The sequence below is a fragment of the Vipera berus genome (assembly GCF_964194415.1).
Source record: "Vipera berus genome assembly, contig: HAP1_SCAFFOLD_28, whole genome shotgun sequence".
In the NCBI taxonomy this organism is placed as follows: domain Eukaryota; kingdom Metazoa; phylum Chordata; class Lepidosauria; order Squamata; family Viperidae; genus Vipera; species Vipera berus.
The window spans coordinates 257,799-277,682 of NW_027673655.1; the positions used below are offsets into that span (position 1 = coordinate 257,799).

At 45.8% G+C, this 19,884-nt stretch overlaps 1 protein-coding gene across 1 annotated transcript; it reads left to right on the forward strand.

The window, feature by feature from the left end:
* Window positions 1-5,386: 5,386 nt before the first annotated feature.
* Window positions 5,387-17,750, forward strand: LOC308679200 (vomeronasal type-2 receptor 26-like; the record flags this gene model as incomplete). The annotated part of the gene is made up of 4 exons (XM_081346793.1): window positions 5,387-5,617; window positions 7,856-8,650; window positions 15,033-15,159; window positions 16,840-17,750. The coding sequence occupies 4 exons, from the start codon at window positions 5,387-5,389 to the stop codon at window positions 17,748-17,750; spliced, it is 2,064 nt and encodes a 687-aa protein (XP_081202919.1).
* Window positions 17,751-19,884: the final 2,134 nt, after the last annotated feature.

The window sequence follows — 19,884 nt, forward strand, 5'->3', positions numbered from 1 at the left end:
GGGGCGTAACAGTCGTGGCACCCCCACCGATATCATCACGCCACCGTCCAGACAAGAACACCAAGTCTGGGGTGTGGCCTCCCTCATGAGTCGGTCCAGAAATTATTTGCGACAGGTCCATGGCTGCCATGGAAGCCATGAACTCCTGAGCCAGTTCGGACGATCCTCCTAGGGACGGTAGGTTAAAGTCGCCCAAGACCATGAGTTTTGGGAATTCAACCACCAACCCTGAGAGGACATCGAGTAGCTCGGGCAGGGCTGCTGCTGCACGATTAGGTGGTAGGTACGCCAGCAGCAGGCCCAACTGCGCCCCCGGGCCATATCTCAGAAGGAGAGACTCACACCCGACCATCTGAGGGACGGTGGTCTCTCGCGGGCTAAGGGACTCCCTGATGATAACTGCCACTCCCCCGCCCCTCCCATGGGTCCGAGGCTGGTGCAGCACCTGGAAACCTGGCGGGCAGAGGTCAACCAGAGGGACACCACCCTCTGGGCCCAGCCAGGTTTCCGTGATGCAAGCCAGGTCCGCGTGCTCGCTCTCCACTAGGTCACGAACGAGGTGAGCCTTGTTAGCTACGGACCTGGCATTCAGGTAGACCAGCCTTAGCATAGGAGGCTTCACACCTTCGCTCCCGGGTCCTCCGGGGAAGTACAGAGGGTTGGAGCGTCTCACCGCTTGCACAGAGCGGAGATGACACTCCCGGTGACGATACGGCCCTCTGTTTGTGCACCTTCTGCCATTCCCCACCATCCTGGGAATAGGCTGTTCGTCAGTTCGCCACTGGGTTTTGTCGGCGACTGGTCCTCGTTTTTCACCATCGCGAATGGTCGTAGGCCTGGCCTGCGTTATGGTAGCTGGAAGGCCTGCCTTTCCCGAGCAACCATAGTCTTTTCCTGCCCCCCTCCCTAACCCAACAAAAAACTTGACTAGAAACTTAACCAGGGGCCTCTTGTTGGTCTTGTGATGAAGGCCCCTGACCCTGCCTGGCCATCTCTCAGAGGCCCAGTGGTCGGGCCCGTCATCGAGGTTCGATGTATTGAAGGCAGGACGAACCCAGGAGAGGGGGGAACTCCTGAGGGCGAGTAGATCTATGCTTGAATATTGGAGAAGCATAGGGAGCATTGGGAAGCATTGGGAAGGCGGTCCCCTGGGTGGAGCATTGGAAGGAGGGTCAAGTCGGGTAGGTGGATATCTGGACCGTCATCCAACCACTGCCACTTGGCTGGGTGAACCCCAGTAGCAGGCCACTCCCCATCCTCTCACGATGGGTTGTGACTCTGCTTCTGGGGGTGGTCCAGGACCCACTCTGGGTGAAGCATACCCCATAGAGCTCTCACCTCTATGGGGCTGCAGGTGTAGGACAGGCCACTCTGCCACCGTGGCTTGCACCCAGGCCCATCATGTCCTGTGGGGCGAGGGAGGGCAGGGGGTTCGGAGCTGGTGGAGGCAAGATGATGATGGCCTCGGTGGTCTAGTCGCCGTCATCTCCATTGGTCAGCTGCATCGTGGCGTCTTTAGGTTGTTGATCGGCACGGAGACACCGTCGGCACCCAGGGTGCGGGCCGGAGACGCCACGCCGCGTCTAGTTGTGCTGCCGTTGAGGGTTTTTGGTGAGTTGGTCGACCGGGGCCTGGAGAAGCTTAGCGCCGTTGTCAAGGCCCCTCGGTGGTGGTCGATCGGGTCCGCATAGCCGGTCTGTGGCGTCTCCTTGATCCCATGGAGACGCCGCCGTTGTTCAGGAGCAGGCCAGGAGGTCGAGGCAGAGTAACGACTCCGGTCCTGCTCAGGGCGGTTGCTGCGGCTGCCTCTTCCGCCGCCTAGCTGATCCATTTGATCCGCGGGGTCTTTCCTGATCTTCCCAGGTGCCGCCGTTGCCCAGGGAGGCATAACAGGGAGCCGAGGGTGGAGGCGCCGGCCCCACTCCGGATGGCTGCAGCAGCTGCAGCGGGTCGGGGCGGGTCAGGGGCGCCCCACCGCCACTGCCTCCGCCGGTGTTCAGGCCTGTGGGGAGATGACAGACTAGGGCCCTGCGGGGATCTCGCCGTTGCCGTTGCCGACGATGCCGCTGCCTCCGCCACCCAGCTGGTCCGCGGCGCCTCCGTTGATCGATTGGAGACGCCGCCGCAGCCCGGGAGTCGAACAGGGGGGGGTTGGGGCAGGGCAGAGATGTTGGCCCCTCTTGGATGGCAGCAATGGTTGTGGTGGCTTAGGGGCTTAGGTGATGCCCCGTCGCCACTGCCACCGTCGCTTTTAGGCTCCTGGGACAGACGGTCAGCTTTGGGGTTGGAGAGCCGTCGCTGCTGCTGCTGTTGATTTCGTTGCTGGCGCCTCCGCCGCACAGCTGATCTGCGGAGACGCCGCCCTTGCCCGGTGATCGGGATCGTGGGAGACCGCAGACCAGGGCCCGCTGAGCTCTCACCACCGACGCCGACGAAGATGCCGCCGCCTCCCGGGAGCCGGTCAGGGGGCCGGGGCAGAGCAGAGACTCCGGCCCCTCCTGGATGGCTGCGATGGCTGTCGTGGTCCAGGGGCGGGCCTCTCACCGCCGACGCCGCCGAAGATGCCGCCGCCTCCACCACCCAGCTGGTCCAGCTGGTCCGCGGCGTCTCCGCCGATCGCCCGGAGACGCCGCCGCCACCCGGGAGCCGGTCAGGGGGCCGGGGCAGAGCAGAGCCTCCGGCCCCTCCTGGATGGCTGCGATGGCTGTCGTGGTCCAGGGGCGGGCCTGGAGACGCCCCGCCGCCACCGCCACCGCCGCTGCCAGGCTCCCTGAATCGACGACCAGCCTGGGGGCTGGAGAGTCGTCGCCGCCGCTGCCGCCGTCCTTGCCGGCGGCGCCTCCGCCGCACAGCTGATCCGCCGCCCTTGCCCGGCAGTTTGACAAGCGGTAGAGGCAGGGCGGAGGCGCTGGCCCCGTTTATAACGGTTGCCAACGGCCCAGGCGGCGGGGCGGAGATGTCTCGGCACCCCTGCAGCTGTTTCAGGAGGCAGCGGGCGGCACAATTGCCCAGCTCATCTGCCCGAAATTCTGGCCCCACCCCAGGGTTCCACTGACATCCCTGGGGGGCTCCTGGGGGGACGCCTTACCGTTGGGGGCTACGGAGCTCTCCCCAGCGTGTCCGCCATCTTTGGAGCCGGCAAAAAAAAAACAAACCTGGTCACTTCACTAATGGCTGCATTCACTCTTGCAACTTTTAACCATGGTTTGTTTTCTGAGGCAGGACCTGTTGGCTGATGGGTGAATGAGTTAGGGAAGTCCCAAAGAACATTAATTCAGTGGAGACCAACTGAACAATAACTCATAACTGAAATAACCTGGGGACACAGGCTGTTCCTGTCAATGCTGTGACGATGTTGTCGCTCTGAAAACTGAGAACCAGCAGCCATTTTTACTTTTGCTTTTAATGTGCCTTTCTATTCTTTTAGAGTTCAGGTGTAGAATGGGGTAAATGCCTGAGGATTTAGCTAGCCATAACAATGTAGAGAAGGGACGCGGTGGCTCAGTGGGTTAGGATGCCGAGCTTGTCATTCGGAGGGTCGGCAGTTTGGCGGGTCGAATCCCGAGTGCCGCGTAACAGAGTGAAGCTGTTACTCGTCCCAGCTTCTGCCAACCTAGCAGTTCGAAAGCACATAAAAATGCAAGTAGAAAAATAGGGACCACTACAGTGGGAAGGTAGTCATGCCAGCCACATGACCACGGAGACGTCCTCGGACAAGCGCTGGCTCTTTGGCTTTGAAACGGAGATGAGCACCGGCCCCTAGAGTCAGAAACAACTAGCACGCATGTGCGGGGGAAACTTTACCTTTACCTAACAATGTAGAAGTGTGGGAACTCAAGGATGTGTTCTGATAAGGTTTTGGCAAACTGAGGGGCCGGAGAGGAAGGCCCACGTTTTGTGCTAATTGGGGAATGTGATTTATGACAGCTCTTGTGGGCTGGGAATTGAAATTTGTTACTTTGTATCTGGGAGGAGGGAATCTCATTCTTGGCTTCAACTATGTAAGTGCCGATACTTTGTTTTCTAAATAAAATGTTCTTTAAGAAAGAATTCTTGCCTTGAAGTTCTTTTACTGGTTTCATCTAACAGAACCATAACATTTCCTTTCCTACCTTTTAGACATCCAAAAATGTACATTGCTAGAAAAGATGGGCAATTTAATTTCACTTCTGGCACAACCAATGTTAAAATCAGCCACAATTTAGGATTAATATATAGAGATGTGATAGAAAAGAAAATCTCAAACAGGCCCTACTCTTAACATTAGGCAGAGTTCAAGAGTCTTAATCGCTTCCTTGGTGTTCAAAGACATGCAGCACTAAAATTAAGTGACATCAACCTAGTGTAACACCAAACTCCATAGCTCTGGGTGAGCTTCCCCAGCAGTCTCTGGAGACAAGAGACCATGTTGTAGGACAGTAGAATTCCCTTTCAATTGAATTATCTTGTTCCCGCATCACTTTATAGACATGTCCAGACAGGAATAATTGCATCCACTACAGAACAGAGCCCCTAGGGGTGTTTCTGTGGTTTTTCACTAACATGTTTTTTTCAGCTAACCCTCCAATAACTGTCCAATGCAAATATCAGACTGAAGCAACATGAGATTTTTCATCAGAAATGGATAAATATCTTAGGTCACATTCTGTATGGCCCAAGTTCTTGAATGTACTTTTCTACTCTTTCCAGGTGAAGCTTGGGGTGTCGGTTACTGAATTAGGAAAGCCACTAACGTTTCCATCTTGTGAGTGTGCTTTGAATACTTCTAACTCAACTTCTTTTATTGAGAATTGGGAAGGGGTTTGATTTATCCCTAAGAATTATGGGCCTCCTGCTTCTCCTTTTGATGCTGCTGATGTCCAAGCCGGTCTCTGGGAATTTTAGAAGGAAGTGCCGGCTGAGTTTGGATCTCCAGGATGGAAAACAACCATGGAACTATTACAGGCCAGGAGACCATCTCATTGCTATGATCATCACTACAACCAACAGTGCTTCTTCTAGTCAGTCTCCTTTGTAAGTGATGGAGTTGCATTCCCTCTATTTGCAGACCTAACACTCTCCTTCTTTTCTTCTTATTTCACTTACTTCTATATGATTTTGATTTGCATGACTTGACTTGTTTTTCTTATTTTGTGGAATAGACTCAAATCCAAAGATAGGGCTGGAAAAAAAAATCCTGGGTTCATCACTAGAGTACTGACCTAACTGATCCTTGGTTTTGGATCAATGTTGGCTTGAGGCTCAGTAGACTTGTGGAGACAAAGAGGACTGGATTTTTTTTTAAAAAATGTTGATGTTGATAATAACGTACACATTTTTTGGCAGTGTCCTTTCCTTTGGTTTTATGAAAACCCTACAATCCATTTTTGCCATTCAATTTTTGAACATGGATCTCCAGCTCCTGCACAATCTCACACTTGGCTACAACTTCCATGACAACTATTTGAGCACTTTACATACTTCAGGTGCCTTGCTGGACATTCTCTCCACTGGAGAAGCCAACGTCCCCAACTATGGCTGTGGAAGGAAGGACAACCTTTTGGCTCTTATTGATGGAACTCACAGGGACATCTCCATGCAGATGTCAACATTAGCAGACATCTACAAAGTCCCACAGGTTTGTGTGAGTGTTTCTCTATCTGGTATAGTGAGTGGGAGGATGCGGGGTGAAATCCAATCATATCTTCTCCATTTAATTCAAGAGCTGCTTTTCTCCATATTAGTGAACATGTAAACTGTTTTAGCACATTATGTTCATGTTCAAATTCATCATAAAAGACCTGAAGATCAATAAGGTCCCTGGAGAGGACTTTCTACTGGCTATTTGGCTATTCAAAAAATATCCCTTATTGTGAGTACCTCTACTGGCATTTTTGTTTTCACATGTAAATAATACCTGCCCTATTTATCAAAAACAGATCATGCCAGACAAATCTTACTGCATTCTTTGACCAGGTGACAAAATTAGTGGACCAGAGGAATGCTATGGATATAATTTACTTGGACTTCAATAAGGCATTTGATAAAGGAGACCACAACCTACTACTTGATAAGATAGAAAAATGTGGGTTAGAAAGCATCACCACCAGATGGATTCATAAGTGGCTGACCAACCCCACTCAATGTGTAGCCCTCAATGGAACTGCATCTATATGGAGGAAAGTATGCAGTGGGATACCCTAAGACTCTATTTTAGGCCCAGTACTCTTCAACATCTTCATCAATGATTTGGATGAGGGGATAGATGGGGAATTCATTAAATTTCCAGACGACAGTAAGCTGGCAGGAATAGCCAACACTCCAGAAGACAGGCTTAAGACAGGAGGATCTTGACACACTTGAACATTGGGCACTATCTAGCAAAATCAATAATGAAAAAAAGATATATTCTACATTTAGGCAAGAAAAAAAACAAATGCACAGGTATATATGGGAGGTACTTTGCTCAATAATAGTAACTGTGAGAGGGATCTCAGAGTCCTAGTGGACAATCACTTAAATAGGAGCCAGCTGTGTGCTGCAGCTGCCAAAAAAGCCAAGACAGTGCTAGGCTGCATTAACAGAGGAATAGAATCAAGATCACATGAAGTGTAAATACCACTTTATAATGTTTAGTAAGACTATACTTGGAATATTGCATCCAGTTTTGGTTATCACCATGTAAAAAGATGTTAAGACTCTAGAAAGAGTGCGGAGAAAAGCAACAAAGATGATTAGGGGACTGGAGACTAAAACATATATTTTTTAAAACCCATTTATATCCCGCCCTTCTCCGAAGACTCAGGGTGGTTTACAATCTAAAGCACAAATCAATGTGGTTAGCAATATAAACAATGGTTGCTGGAATTGGGTTTGAGAATAAGTAATGGATGGAAACTAATCAAGGAGAGAAGCAACCTGGAACTAAGCAGAAATTTCCTGATAGTTAGAACAAATAATCAGTGAAACGACTCGTCTCTAGAAGTTGTGAATGCTCCAACACTGGAAGTTTTTAAGAAGAGACTGGACAGCCATTTGTCTGAAGTGGCATAGGGTTTCCTGCCTGAGCATTTCAACAGGAAAAATGAAGGATCCTGAAGTACAAATCTCTACGGTGCTAAATACATATCGGTACACCTTTGTTCATTCTGATAATATTTTACTATTATTGTATTGTATTGTATTGTATTGTATAGACTGTTAAGAAAAGTTTTAAGAAAGCTCCTACTGACATAATAATTCAATGGTTATTGATAAATCAAAGTTAAAAGTTATGATCTTTGGAAAACAACATCATAGCCATTGATGCCTATTGATGGTAATCCAACAGAGTAAACAACACCATTCTTTACCTGGGCAAGTTTTCTCTGAGACTGGATATTGTTTCCCTCATCATTATAGGAACCAGTTAGAGAAAGGGTGTGAGTGAATTTACTGCTTAAACTTAAAAAAATCTTAGCTACCCAGTTTTTCCCCCATTTATTACAATATATAATCTCAAAGTTACCCTGAAGCCCTTATATCAAACTGACGTTTTGGGTTTAATCTATATCACTACTAGAACAAACACCATTACAGCATCTGAGGAGAATCTTGAGGGTGGACAAAAGGACTTCAGCTGTTGCCCTCAGAGTTGAATTGAGAATTTATACAATTTGTCTTTTGTCTAAAAATCAGATTTATAATTATTAGTGTGCAAGCCCCTCATTCTTGCATTCTGTTTTTATATACTGACATTAGTCTTCTGTGTTCTACAATATACATTTTGTATGGCTTAATGGCTACGTTCAAGAGAACCAGGCTGGATTATAAAAGCAAATATTTAGGATTTGTTCTGACCCCAAATATAACACAGCATTCTTCATTGCTTTTTCAGATCAGTGTTGTAGCTGCTTCAGAGGCCCTGAGTGATAAAAGTCAATTCCCCTTTTTCCACCAGATGCTCCCCAAAGAAGGGATCAACTACCCAGCCATTGTCCAGCTGCTTCTCCATTTCAGATGGACCCTGATTGGCCTCTTTGCTTCAGACACAGAGAAGGGAGCAAATTTCATGAGGACTTTCACTCCTGTACTTGTCAGGAATGGAATTTGTGTTGTCATATCACAACAATTCTCAACAACTGGACATACAGCATCCCTCAGGAATGCCCTCTCTAAGTGGAGAGAAGTCAATGTCTTTGTTCACTTCATGGAATTTGATGCCATTTGGTTCAGAGTCTTTCCTTTCCATTTAGCGCTTATGGGATTGCAAGGAGCCATTGAAGGGAAAGTCTGGATCTTGACCGTCTTGGGTTATTTAGAAATTAGAAGGCACAGACTTCTCAGATATGTTCATAGTATTTGGGCCTTTTATTTTCAGCAGAAAAATAGGCAAACACATTATCCCTTTGAGCCTCATTTATTTCTGGAACCCCAGATTGAAAGTCAGTATTTCCGCTGTTCTCTTTCAAAGCACGTCTTTTCTGTGAAAGGCCGCAGAAGATGCACCCAGAAAGCCCCACTGGAGACCCAGGAGAAAAGGAACAGGATCCGCATCACAAATCACCCCTACATGTACAGTTTCATTAACACTCTGGCCCAGGCCTTGAACGCTGCCTATTCCTCCAGATCCAGGAGGAGAAGCAAGGAGGTGAAAGAGAGGCTGGGGGCTCCAAGGCTGCAGCCATGGCAGGTAAGGGGACCTTTTAGTTTCCATCCGTCTGTTCTTATGCAAGATACCATAATTTCTCAAGTGCAAATGGCTAAATATCATGTATTTTTCTACTGGATTTAATTTATGTACATTTCTCTATTGAGAAATCATAAATTATTTTTCTGGGCGCTGGGAATTTTTTAAAAGTGAGCTAAGTTGGAATAAATCGTGCAACACAAAATGAACATTTATGTATTTTATCTGCCTATATTAATGAATATATTGAAGAATAAATGAGCAAGGAATAATTGTTATTCATATCTTCCCATTTTATTTATTTATTTATTTATTTATTTATTTATTTATTTATTTATTTATTTATTTATTTATTTATTTATTTATTTATTTATTTATTTATTTATTTATTTGATTTATATACCGCCCTTCTCCCGAAGGACTCAGGGCGGTGTACAGGGCAATAAAAATAAGAATACAGAATATAAGATTTAAAATTAAATGATTGTGCCCGATGCAGTAAATTAGTTAAAAACGGTGTTAAACCCCAAACCCATCAGACCAGGCCGGCTTGTTCGAATAGATAAGTTTTTAGATCACGCCGGAAGGAGCGAAGGTCGGAGGCCATCCGGAGTTCAGCCGGTAAGCAGTTCCAAAGGACTGGTGCGCCCACCGAGAACGCCCTCCCCCTGGGGGTCACCAGTCGACATTCTCTGACCGGTGGTACCCTGAGGAGGCCCTCTCTGTGGGAGCGCACTGGACGGAGGGAAGTTGATGCCGGCAGCAGGTGCTCCCGTAGGTAATCCGGACCCATGCCATGTAGGGCTTTGTAGGTCATCACCAGCACCTTGAATCTCACCCGGAAGGCAACTGGAAGCCAATGCAGCTCATGGAGCAGAGGTGTAACATGGGAGTATCGGGAGACCCCCAACAGAACTCGTGCGGCTGCACTCTGTACCAGCTGAAGCTACTGAGTGGTCCTCAAGGGCAGCCCCATGTAGAGAGCATTGCAGTAGTCTAAACGAGAGGTCACAAGTGCATGAGTGACTATACGCAAGGCATCCAGGTCCAGATAGGGTCACAACTGGCGCACCAGACGAACCTGGGCGAAGGCCCCTCTAGTCACAGCTCCTATATGATCTTCTAAGGAGAGCTGTGAATCTAAGAGGACACCCAAGTTGCGAGCCTTATCTACGGGGGGTAATAACTCACTCCCCATAGTAAGAGATGGAATAATCTGAATTTCCTGAGATACCGGCACGTACAGCCACTCAGTCTTGTCAGGGTTGAGCTGAAGCCTGTTCCTCCCCATCCAGACCCGGACCGCTTCCAGGCAACGGGACATCACATTGAGGGCATCACTGGGGTTGTTTGGGGTCGAGATGAAAAGCTGGGTATCATCAGCATACTGATGATACCCCACTCCAAAACCACGGATGATCTCACCTAGCGGCTTCATATAGATGTTGAATAGGAGAGGTGAGAGTCCCTGAGGAACTCCATAAACAAGAGGCCTTGGGGTCGATATCTGCCCACCCAACACCGACTGTGAATGTTCCAGAAGGTAGGAGGAGAACCACTGAAAAACAGTGCCTCCCACTCCCAACCTCCTGAGACGCTGCAGTAAGATACCATGGTCGATGGTATCAAAAGCCGCTGAGAGGTCTAATAGGACTAGGACAGAGGAACAACCCCTGTCCCGAGCTCGCCAGAGATCATTCATCAGAGCGACCAATGCCGTCTCCGTGCTGTGTCTGGGCCTGAAACCCGATTGGTACGGGTCCAGATAATCAGCATCCTCCAGGAACAAAGGGAGCTGATGCGCCACCACGCTCTCAACAACCTTCGCAAGGAAGCGAAGGTTGGAGACCAGACGAAAGTTGTTTAATATAGCTGGGTCCAGGACAGGCTTTTTAAGGAGGGGTCTCACCACCGCTTCCTTCAAGGCAGCGGGAAAACTACCCTCCTTCAATGAAGCAGTTATCACTGCATGGACCCAGCCTCGTGTCCCATCCCGAGCCGCATAAACCAGCCAGGAGGGGCACGGGTCCAATAAGGACGTAGTGGAGCTCAGCTTCCCCATGATCCTGTCCACATCGTCCAGAGTCACAGGATCGAACTCCTCCCAGATAACATCAACAAGACTGTCCATGTTCTCATTGTCAGACTCTGCCCAGTTGGAGTCCAAACCGGTCTGGATCCGAGCGATTTTGTCCAACAGATGTAGGCTAAACTCCTCGGCACGACCCTGCAAGGGTTCCTCCCTCACCTCTTGATTAAGGAGGGAGTGGGTCACCCTAAACAGGACGGCCGGGCGATTATCTGTGGACGCGATAAGGGTAGCAAAGTAATTAGACCTTGCCCTCCTCAACACCACGAGATAAGACCTCGTAAAGGACCTTAGTCACAATCGGTCGGATTCAGATTGGCTGGATCTCCAACAGCTCTCTAGGCCCCGTCTCCGACGCTTCATCTCCCGGAGCTCTGCAGAAAACTATGGAGCCCACTGGGATCTGCACCGGGTCAGGGGCCGCATGGGTATAACTTGGTCGAGTGCCTCCGTGGTTGCCTTTTCCCAGGCTTCCACCAGGGCATCGGCCAAGCCATGAGCAAAGGGGCAGGTGGGGACCCAAGTGCTGTTTGGAACCGCTCAGGGTCCATTAAGCATCTGGGGCGGAACCATCTCGTTGGTTCAACAACCCCACAATGGGGAGTGGCAAAACAGAAGGTCAGCCGCAGGAGATGATGATCAGTCCATGACAGGGGCATAACAATTGGGGAACCCCCACCCAGATCATCTAACCACCGTCCAGATAGGAAAATCAAATAGAGCGTGTGACCCCCCACATGAGTCGGGCCCTGGATAACCTGCGTCAGGTCCATGGCCATCATGGAAGCCATGAACTCCCGAGCTAACTCAGATGATCCCCCCAGGGATGGTAGGTTGAAGTCACCCAAGATCATAAATTTGGGGAACTCAATCACCAGCCCTGAGAGGATGAAAAGAAGCTCAGGCAGGGCTGCCGCTAAGCGACTAGGTGAAAGGTACACCAGCAGCAAGCCCAACTGAGCCCTAGGGCCACATCTTAGGAGGAGACACACACCCGGCTATTTGGACAGTGGCCTCCCGCAGATATAGGGTCTCCCTCACCACTACCGCCACTCCCCGCCCCTTCCCTGAGCCCGAGGCCTGTGTAGCACCCAGAAACCTGGTGGACAAAGATCCACCAAAGAGACACCACCCTCTGGTCCCAACCAGGTCTCAGTAATGCAAGCCAGATCCGCATACTCTCCCTCAACCAAATCCCGGATAGGAGCCTTATTAACTACGGACCTGGCGTTAAGATACACAAGCCTGAGCTCAGGTGGTTGCTCGTCCTCGCTCCCGGAACCACAGGCCGAAACCAGAGGGTCGGAGCACATCACCGCTTGAAGATAGCGGGGACGCACTTCCAGATGTTGATGCGGCCCTCTGTTCGTACACCTGCTGCCATTCCCTAATGTCGTGGGAATAGGTAATCCCACATCCCGCTTCGGGGCCCCGGGGGTAACCAGTCCAAGCTCCATCTCGGCGTGATCAATCTCAGGCCTGGCCTGAATAGTGGTTGGTGGACACCCCCCAGTATCCAGCCGAACCTGGATATGAGGAACATTAAAAATTATTTCAGCAAAGTTTGTAAGATTATCTTTTTCCACTTAATTATCACAATATCTAACCATCACTTAACTAGGTTCTCAATCATGACTTTATGAAGAAGTTTGTTAATACAGTAGTTGGATGAAATCAAGTTATATCACAAGCATTCCCACAATGTACTAACGAAGTGTAATGATATATGAGAATGACCTTGGGTGGAAGAAGAGCTGCTAACCACAAATCACACAAGTGGGAGGGGGGCCCTTAGCTGCATAATGGGCAAAGAAACTCAGAAAGGATCCTGCCCAACTTTTCATGTTGTACAAACAATTGGGGGGGGGGGGAAATTATGCTTTCAGATTTGCAAGATTCTCATAATGCAGCTTTATAATAAATTAGAATTAGCTCCTTGGTCATGTTTCCTTCTGCTTACCTGGAAGATTTGCCAGGGAACTTACTTCTAGACAAATCCATGTTTATTTGTAATCACCTAGCTATTTTCAAAGAGTTTATGAGTAATCTCTTTTTGGTTTGTTTGTGTTGTGACTAGAATATTCAATATACTGTATAAATGACAAATTTTCTCAATAAATTTTTTTCAAATTTTGCTGAATCATTGTTCTTCATTTTTAAAGATATTGGTAACTCTTGTTCTCCCAACTAGCAATACATGCAAGTCAGACAATTGTAGAAGAAATATTCAAATGTGAAAAGACCATATAGGATAAGAAACCATTTTTTCTGCTTTTAAAATTTATGCATCTTTCTATTTTAGTTTCATCCTTTTCTGGCGAAAAATGAGTTTTGCAATCTTTCACTCATTAATTTGTACTTGGACCAAAATGGAGATATAGCAGCAGATCTGAAGATCAGGACCTGGGTGGTTGTCGGCAAGATGGATATCACTGAAGAGCCATTGGGGAGTTTTGAAAGACAAAGACTTATTGTCAACCAAGATGCTCTTCCACAACTAAAGTTGCTCAACAACGTGGGTGGAATATTCATGTCTTTTCTCTGTCTTCCAAAGCCTCAGGAACCATTTCAAGTGGCTAAGACTAGTTACCATGATGGATGACCTTTGCTGAGAATTGAATGTGGGAAATGATACTTTTCTTAAACTGCTTAGGAGGCTAATGAAGAAAATTCCTCCAGATGCTATAAAATGGAACAATGTTCTAAGCTGATTCAGAGAATCTGGGATTTGGACAACTCTTTAGGAGATAGATAATGGTCTTTTGTGTTCCCTGTGCCATGGTTCCGACAGATGAAACTCTTCAAAAGAACTTCAAGGCATTGTTTACCTTAAAGAATCTTTTATTTGAGTAGCATAATATCGGAACCGCATAATTGAAGCCCAAAACTGAATTCCCCTCCCCTGGGCACATAGTATCAAAGCGCAATTCCGTCCTCCAATTAACAGTCATAAATCACATTCCCAAATTAGCTTGAAGTGCGGGCTTCCTCTCCAGCTCGCCAATTCTTTATCAGTTCTGGGCTCAATAACCTTGATTCTCACACTATGTTTAGTGTTGTTATGTCTAACTAGACTCTCATTCACAGCATCATCTAACTCTAAAAGTGAAAGGTGAAAGATGGCTACATTTCCATCTGTTGTCAATGGAAAAATATCCAATGTTAGCAGCGTTGACACCCTGTGAATTAATTGTCTCCATAAACCTGGTCACAGAGGCCATCAATTGCTTCTTATTTACAAATATCAAAGAAGGCAATTCTGTTGAGCAGTGCCTGAGTTCAGGTTTGAATCCAATGGAGCTTATTCAAGGCTGGGTGCAGGCTCTTTGTGTCTCAGTGGAAAACAAGCTTTGGAATTAGAGTTCAGCTTCTCCAGATTTATATGCCGTTTGTCTCCCTGTCCAGAATGACTCTGGATGGCTTACAAGAGTGTCTTGTGTGTATAATGTCTCCCATTGTATAATTCTCTGACCCAGAAAACTGAACTAATGAAACATTTCTTTGATCCAGAGAAAAGCCCTTCCTGATATCAAAGGTAATGAGGGAGAATTTGAAATAAAAGCTACTTACTTTTGTCCTTTGTCTTGTAAGAGGGCTCTTCAATGTTTCAGTGCCATTGTTTATCTTGATACTTCAGTCTCTCTGGGTGAAAAGGAGGTTTCAAATTTAAGTAATAATAAATGTGGGTCTCTCTTTCCATGACAGTTGGTGTCACCTAGTTGTAGTTCTTCAAAGAAAGGACCATCTCATTTGATTACAATTCCAGAAATTAAAGAGTCTGTTTTATTCTTGTTTCATCAGTATGGCAGCCATATGGATTCAACAAACAAATATACAACCGAAGAACATTCTCTTTGAAGTTGACAGTCCTAGTGTGAAAGGAATTTCTTCTTTCTACCTTAACTGGGAGACTGTTTTGGAGTACTTTCAAAGAGAAAATTTAATATGAATTGATCATCATACTTTAAAACCATGGGTATATGAAGAATGGAGAAATAGGGCCGTGAGTGAATGAAGAATAGGGCCATGAAGAAGAATCGTCTGATTCTCACTTAATGCTTAAAACCTTTTTCAAATCCATCCCTCCAGACTTTATTATGCAGAAAAGTGTTGTTGTTGTTTTCTTGCAATGTTACATGCCAAAAGAAAAAGGGAGGAACTAAATGAAGAATCTGCCACTAGTTATAACTTCTACATCTGTTTTGAAGGAGTCAGAGATGTCCACGTCTACCTCCATTTTCCATGAATGGTGAGTCCTAACATATTTTCTTTGTCAATCTTTGTTTCTCTGCTTAGTCCCTGCCTCAGTCCAAATGTGTGGCAAGTTGTCGTCCTGGATTTGTCAAGAGGGCTCAAGAAGGAGAGCCGGTCTGCTGCTACGACTGCATTCCTTGTCCGGACGGGACCTTCTCCACTCAGGAAGGTGGGTGACACTGAAGAAAAGGGCTGGTCTTGTGGAAATTGGATTTATCCAGAGCAGTTTGAGGAAGGTCCATGTTGAAAGGCATTTTGAAGCTTAGTTGTTTTCCTGTCTATTTTTAAAATTCAGAATTTCTTATCTAACAGGAAGAATAACCCAAAGATCCTGAAGGAGGGGCTAGGGAAAAAACAAGAAGTTAAGGCAGTTGGGCAAGTTTTACCATTGCCATTGCTTGTTGGCTGGGATGTGTCCTTCTATGTTTGCTTTTCTAGGAATATATCCGTTCTTTGAAACTTTAGGACCTGCCTTAGGTCCACTGCTTTTCCTCATTTGAAGCAAATGTATGGTATCTCCTCCCCCAAAACTGATGCATAAAAAGATATAAGCAATCAGTTTCCATTAAGGACATTAACCACCATCATGGAGCGAGAGCTTTTGGGCTCAACAGAGAAAGAAAAGAAAAGAAAAAAGATCAGAAAAGAAAAGAAAACAGAAAATATACCATAAAATAAAAGAAGACAGTATCTCTCTGGGAGTGATAAGCTAAATGTAAAATTATTGGGGGTAAAATATGTTTACTTTTCTCCAGTGCTTTAATTTTTATTTTTATTTTAATCCCATTTATATCCCGCCCTTCTCCGAAGACTCAGGGCGGCTTACAAGCTTAGCAGTAGCCTTCATTCTATGTATATGCCTGCTTATTAGGGCTTTTGCCCCCCCCCCAGCGGCATTATTACAAAGTCAGCTTAATTGCCCCCAACAATCTGGGTCCTCATTTTACCTACCTGGGAAGGATGGAAGGCTGAGTCAACCTTGAGCCTGGTGGGACTCGAACCTGCACTAGTTGCAGGCAGCTGGTGTTACTTAAGGAGGCATCAGCCCACTGCTCCACCAAGGCTAATTGTCCATGTTATCGTATAAAAGGTAAAACACTAATATTCATTTAAAGTCAGTTCAATTTTTTTGGTATCAATGGTAGTGGGCCTTCCATTTCTTTAATCTCCTTTTGTTGTTATATATTGAGATAATAACAATTACAACCCCAACCAAAAACAAAATAAAAAACCCTACATGCACAATTGGGATTCAATTGAAACAGACCTACCAAAAAGGATGGAAAAATGGAGAATTAATAAAAACATGAAGCTATATAATGTTGATTTATATGTAACTAGATCAGTGGTTGAATAGATCACTAAACTGAAATAACGTGGAACCAAACTGCTTCATCTGCTCATTCTTTGAATAGAAAGATTTTGCCAAAAAAGTGTGATGCTCCCCTCATTTATTACTTGATTAATTTTTCCTAAAATTTCTTTATATGTGCATAAGATTATACCTTTTTGCTAAATCCTAAACTCAGTTAAACCAAAACTCTTCATTGAACATTACACATTTTAGGAATCTAATTTAACACAACATTTATAATTACATTAACTACTACATTTGTTTTCAAAGTGTATTAATAGATGCTGCTTCATAACCAGCATGGAGTTTAGGCCAGACACACCAAATCATATGACACAGAAACCCCTCAGATTTCTTGTATCATCAAACAAATGAAAAAAAAGTCTGATCTCTTTTTGTGAAATTGATTTAAGCAATCCTTCTTGGAAAATGATTCTCACATCAGCAGATAAAAGAACAGAATATCAAAGGAATATTGCCTTTTGACTTTCCCAGATACAGAAAAATGCACCAAGTGTCCAGATGATGAATATGCAAATGAGGAGAGAGTCCAATGTATCCCCAAAGTTATAACCTTCCTCTCTTATGAAGAACATCTCAGTATCATCCTGCTATCTTTTGCCCTACTCTTCTTCCTAACCACAGGCCTTATTTTAATTGTCTTCATTAAATACCGAGAAACTCCCCTTGTCAAAGCCAACAACCGGGACCTCTCCTACATCCTCCTGGTCTCCCTCCTGCTTTGCTTCTTGTCTCCTTTCCTCTTCATTGGTCAACCAAGGAAAGCCACCTGCCTTCTCCGACAAACAGTCTTCAGCATCATCTTCTCAGTTGCCGTTTCTTCTCTCTTGGCCAAAACCATCACGGTGGTGCTGGCTTTCCTGGCCACAAAACCAGGAAACCGAGCGAAGAGATGGTTGGGGAAGAGCTTGGCCAACTCCATCATTCTTTCTTCTTCTGCTGTCCAAATGATCATCTACTCCATCTGGCTGGGAGTTTCTCCCCCTTTTCCTGACTCTGACCTCCACTCCCAGCCTGGAGAAATCATCCTGCAATGCAACGAAGGGGCTGTTGTCATGTTCTACATCACCCTCAGCTACATGGGCTTCCTGGCTGCCATCTGCTTCACGGTGGCTTTCCTGGCCAGGAATCTTCCCGGGGCCTTTAACGAAGCCAAGCTGATTACCTTCAGCATGCTGGTCTTCTGCAGTGTCTGGGTGACTTTTGTGCCCACCTACCTGAGCACCAAAGGGAAATACATGGTGGCTATGCAGGTCTTCTCCATCCTGGCCTCCAGTGCTGGTCTGCTGATCTGCATCTTCATCCCCAAGTGCTACATTATCCTTCTGAGGCCAGACCTGAACACAAAGGAACAGCTTACAGCCAGAAGAAATTTGGAAATATGAGACAGAGTAATTTCAACTCATAAAATGTTCCAACAGTCCACTCGTAAAATGGTCCAAGCTGTTCTCCATACATGAGGGGGTCAACGATTTTGCTTGAAATATTTAAACGGTGTCTGGAAGATTATGTGGAAAACAATTTCTTAGAGGAATGGGGACATAATGGCAAGATAAGAGATGTAGAAGGAATGTATGGGGCAGCCTTGATGCCATTGTTTCTCAATACATTTTATCAAAACTGTGATGGCAATAAAACTGTTTTTTTTTATTTACACAATTACTCTTTCTTGAGGATAGTAACAGCAAAAGGGTGGGAAAGTAACTGTAGGTTTGCGAATTATGAGTATTCATCCTTACATGATCTATTAAATATGCATATGCAGATTATCATTTTCTCCTCCTTTCCTGAAATGTATAAATATGAGTGCACTATTTTATGGAGCAAAATTCCTCCTGTGGACAATGAATAAATAATCACTGCTCTGAACCTTGGTTATTTGTTTTTGGGTCCTGCATTTGACTCCACAAATCTGGTGTTAGGAGTGGGATTCCCAGTCTTTGATCTGTAATTAGGGGCAATAGCTGGGGAACCCCTTAGGATGAGTGTTGTGAGACTGATCCCATCTCCCTTCCTGATGCCACATAAAGGCACTCTTGAGGAGTGTGGGTTTTTCGCACCCGGCGGGCTCCTCATGAACTTGCCGATGAATGAGGACACGTGTCTGACCTTTCTCGGGATGAGGGCCCAGACCGAAGTCCCAAGCTCTCTTTTATTGAGATACCAGCAACGCATCAGCAACAAGCAATTAGCAACAAACAATTATCTAAGCGTTCAGCTATCCATGAAGCAGTTATCTTAAGGTTACGAATGGTTACATCTCAGCCATGCACTAAGCAATTATCTTAAGGTTATAAATCAGCTACATATCTGTATGGAATGTCTTTGTTCTTGTAACTATCTTGTATGTGTTACTTTCTTGTACGTGTTCCAACGGGTGTCCGTCTGCACGTAGCAAGGTCATCTGATTTTTGGTAAACTGCAACTTATGCGCAGAAACAAAACTTGTCTCTGCCCTGAGCCAGACCTGCGCCATTTTATGTGAGCCTAAGGTGGAAATATGACAGGTTTCCTACATCTCCTCCTTTTTTGTTTTTTGACCCAAAGGGCTCAGTAGGACAGAGATGTGGTGCATTCCGTTGCTAAGCATAAGGCTTTCTTTTGGCCCTCCTCGCCATCTGTGTCTAATACGAAGGAGGCCTTTTCAATGGCGCAGTCCGTAGTATTTGACTCAAGGTCTTCTTGAGGCAATAACTGATATTTCTTTTCCCACAAGGCATTTACATGCTTGATGGCACGTTGTTCTGCTATAAATGAAATGCTATTAGAGATAGCTCTAACAAAAATAGGTAAAATACAAGGCAAAATAATACATCCTAAAGCAATCATACTAATTAAAGCTACAATAGCTTGCAAACCAGGTAATTTGGGAAACCAGGAGCCAAATAATTCCTGAAAGTTAAAACCATTCCATGTTTGAACAGGAACATGAGCTACCTTAATCATTTTATCTGTGATCTCCTGAATCACTTTCCCACTGTTATCAATTTCAAGACAACAATTTGTAAGATTAAATTTTCCACATACCCCCCCTTCTTTAGCTAAGAGATAGTCCAGGGCCAATCGATTTTGCATAATATAAATGTTTTGGTTATTGTTGTACCTAGCTTGGTGGTAACCATACAGAGTTCACATTGTCCCTCAGTCTGAGTATCAGTGGAACGTTGACGCCGGGACAAAACTTTATACATGTTCATCTGTCTTGCCTTGGTCTTATAACGATGCGTGTAAACAAACAAGTCCTGGGAAAGGGGAGGTTTAGCAAAGTTATCAATGGAAGCAAGTTCTACCCAGTCTTTAAATTGGCGTCCTCTACTGAAACCTTGACAATAATAAAAGCCAGTGGTCCTGGGGCTAACAATAAGTTGAAGCAAAACTCGACATGGATGATGATGGTAAATGACCATAGACTCATTGTTGACAACAGGTTGTTCCTTCTGGGTCCATGCGATGGGGCAATAAGGTTGAGAGTGATCTGAACAATGAAAATAAACAATATCTCCAGTATGTCCATAAACA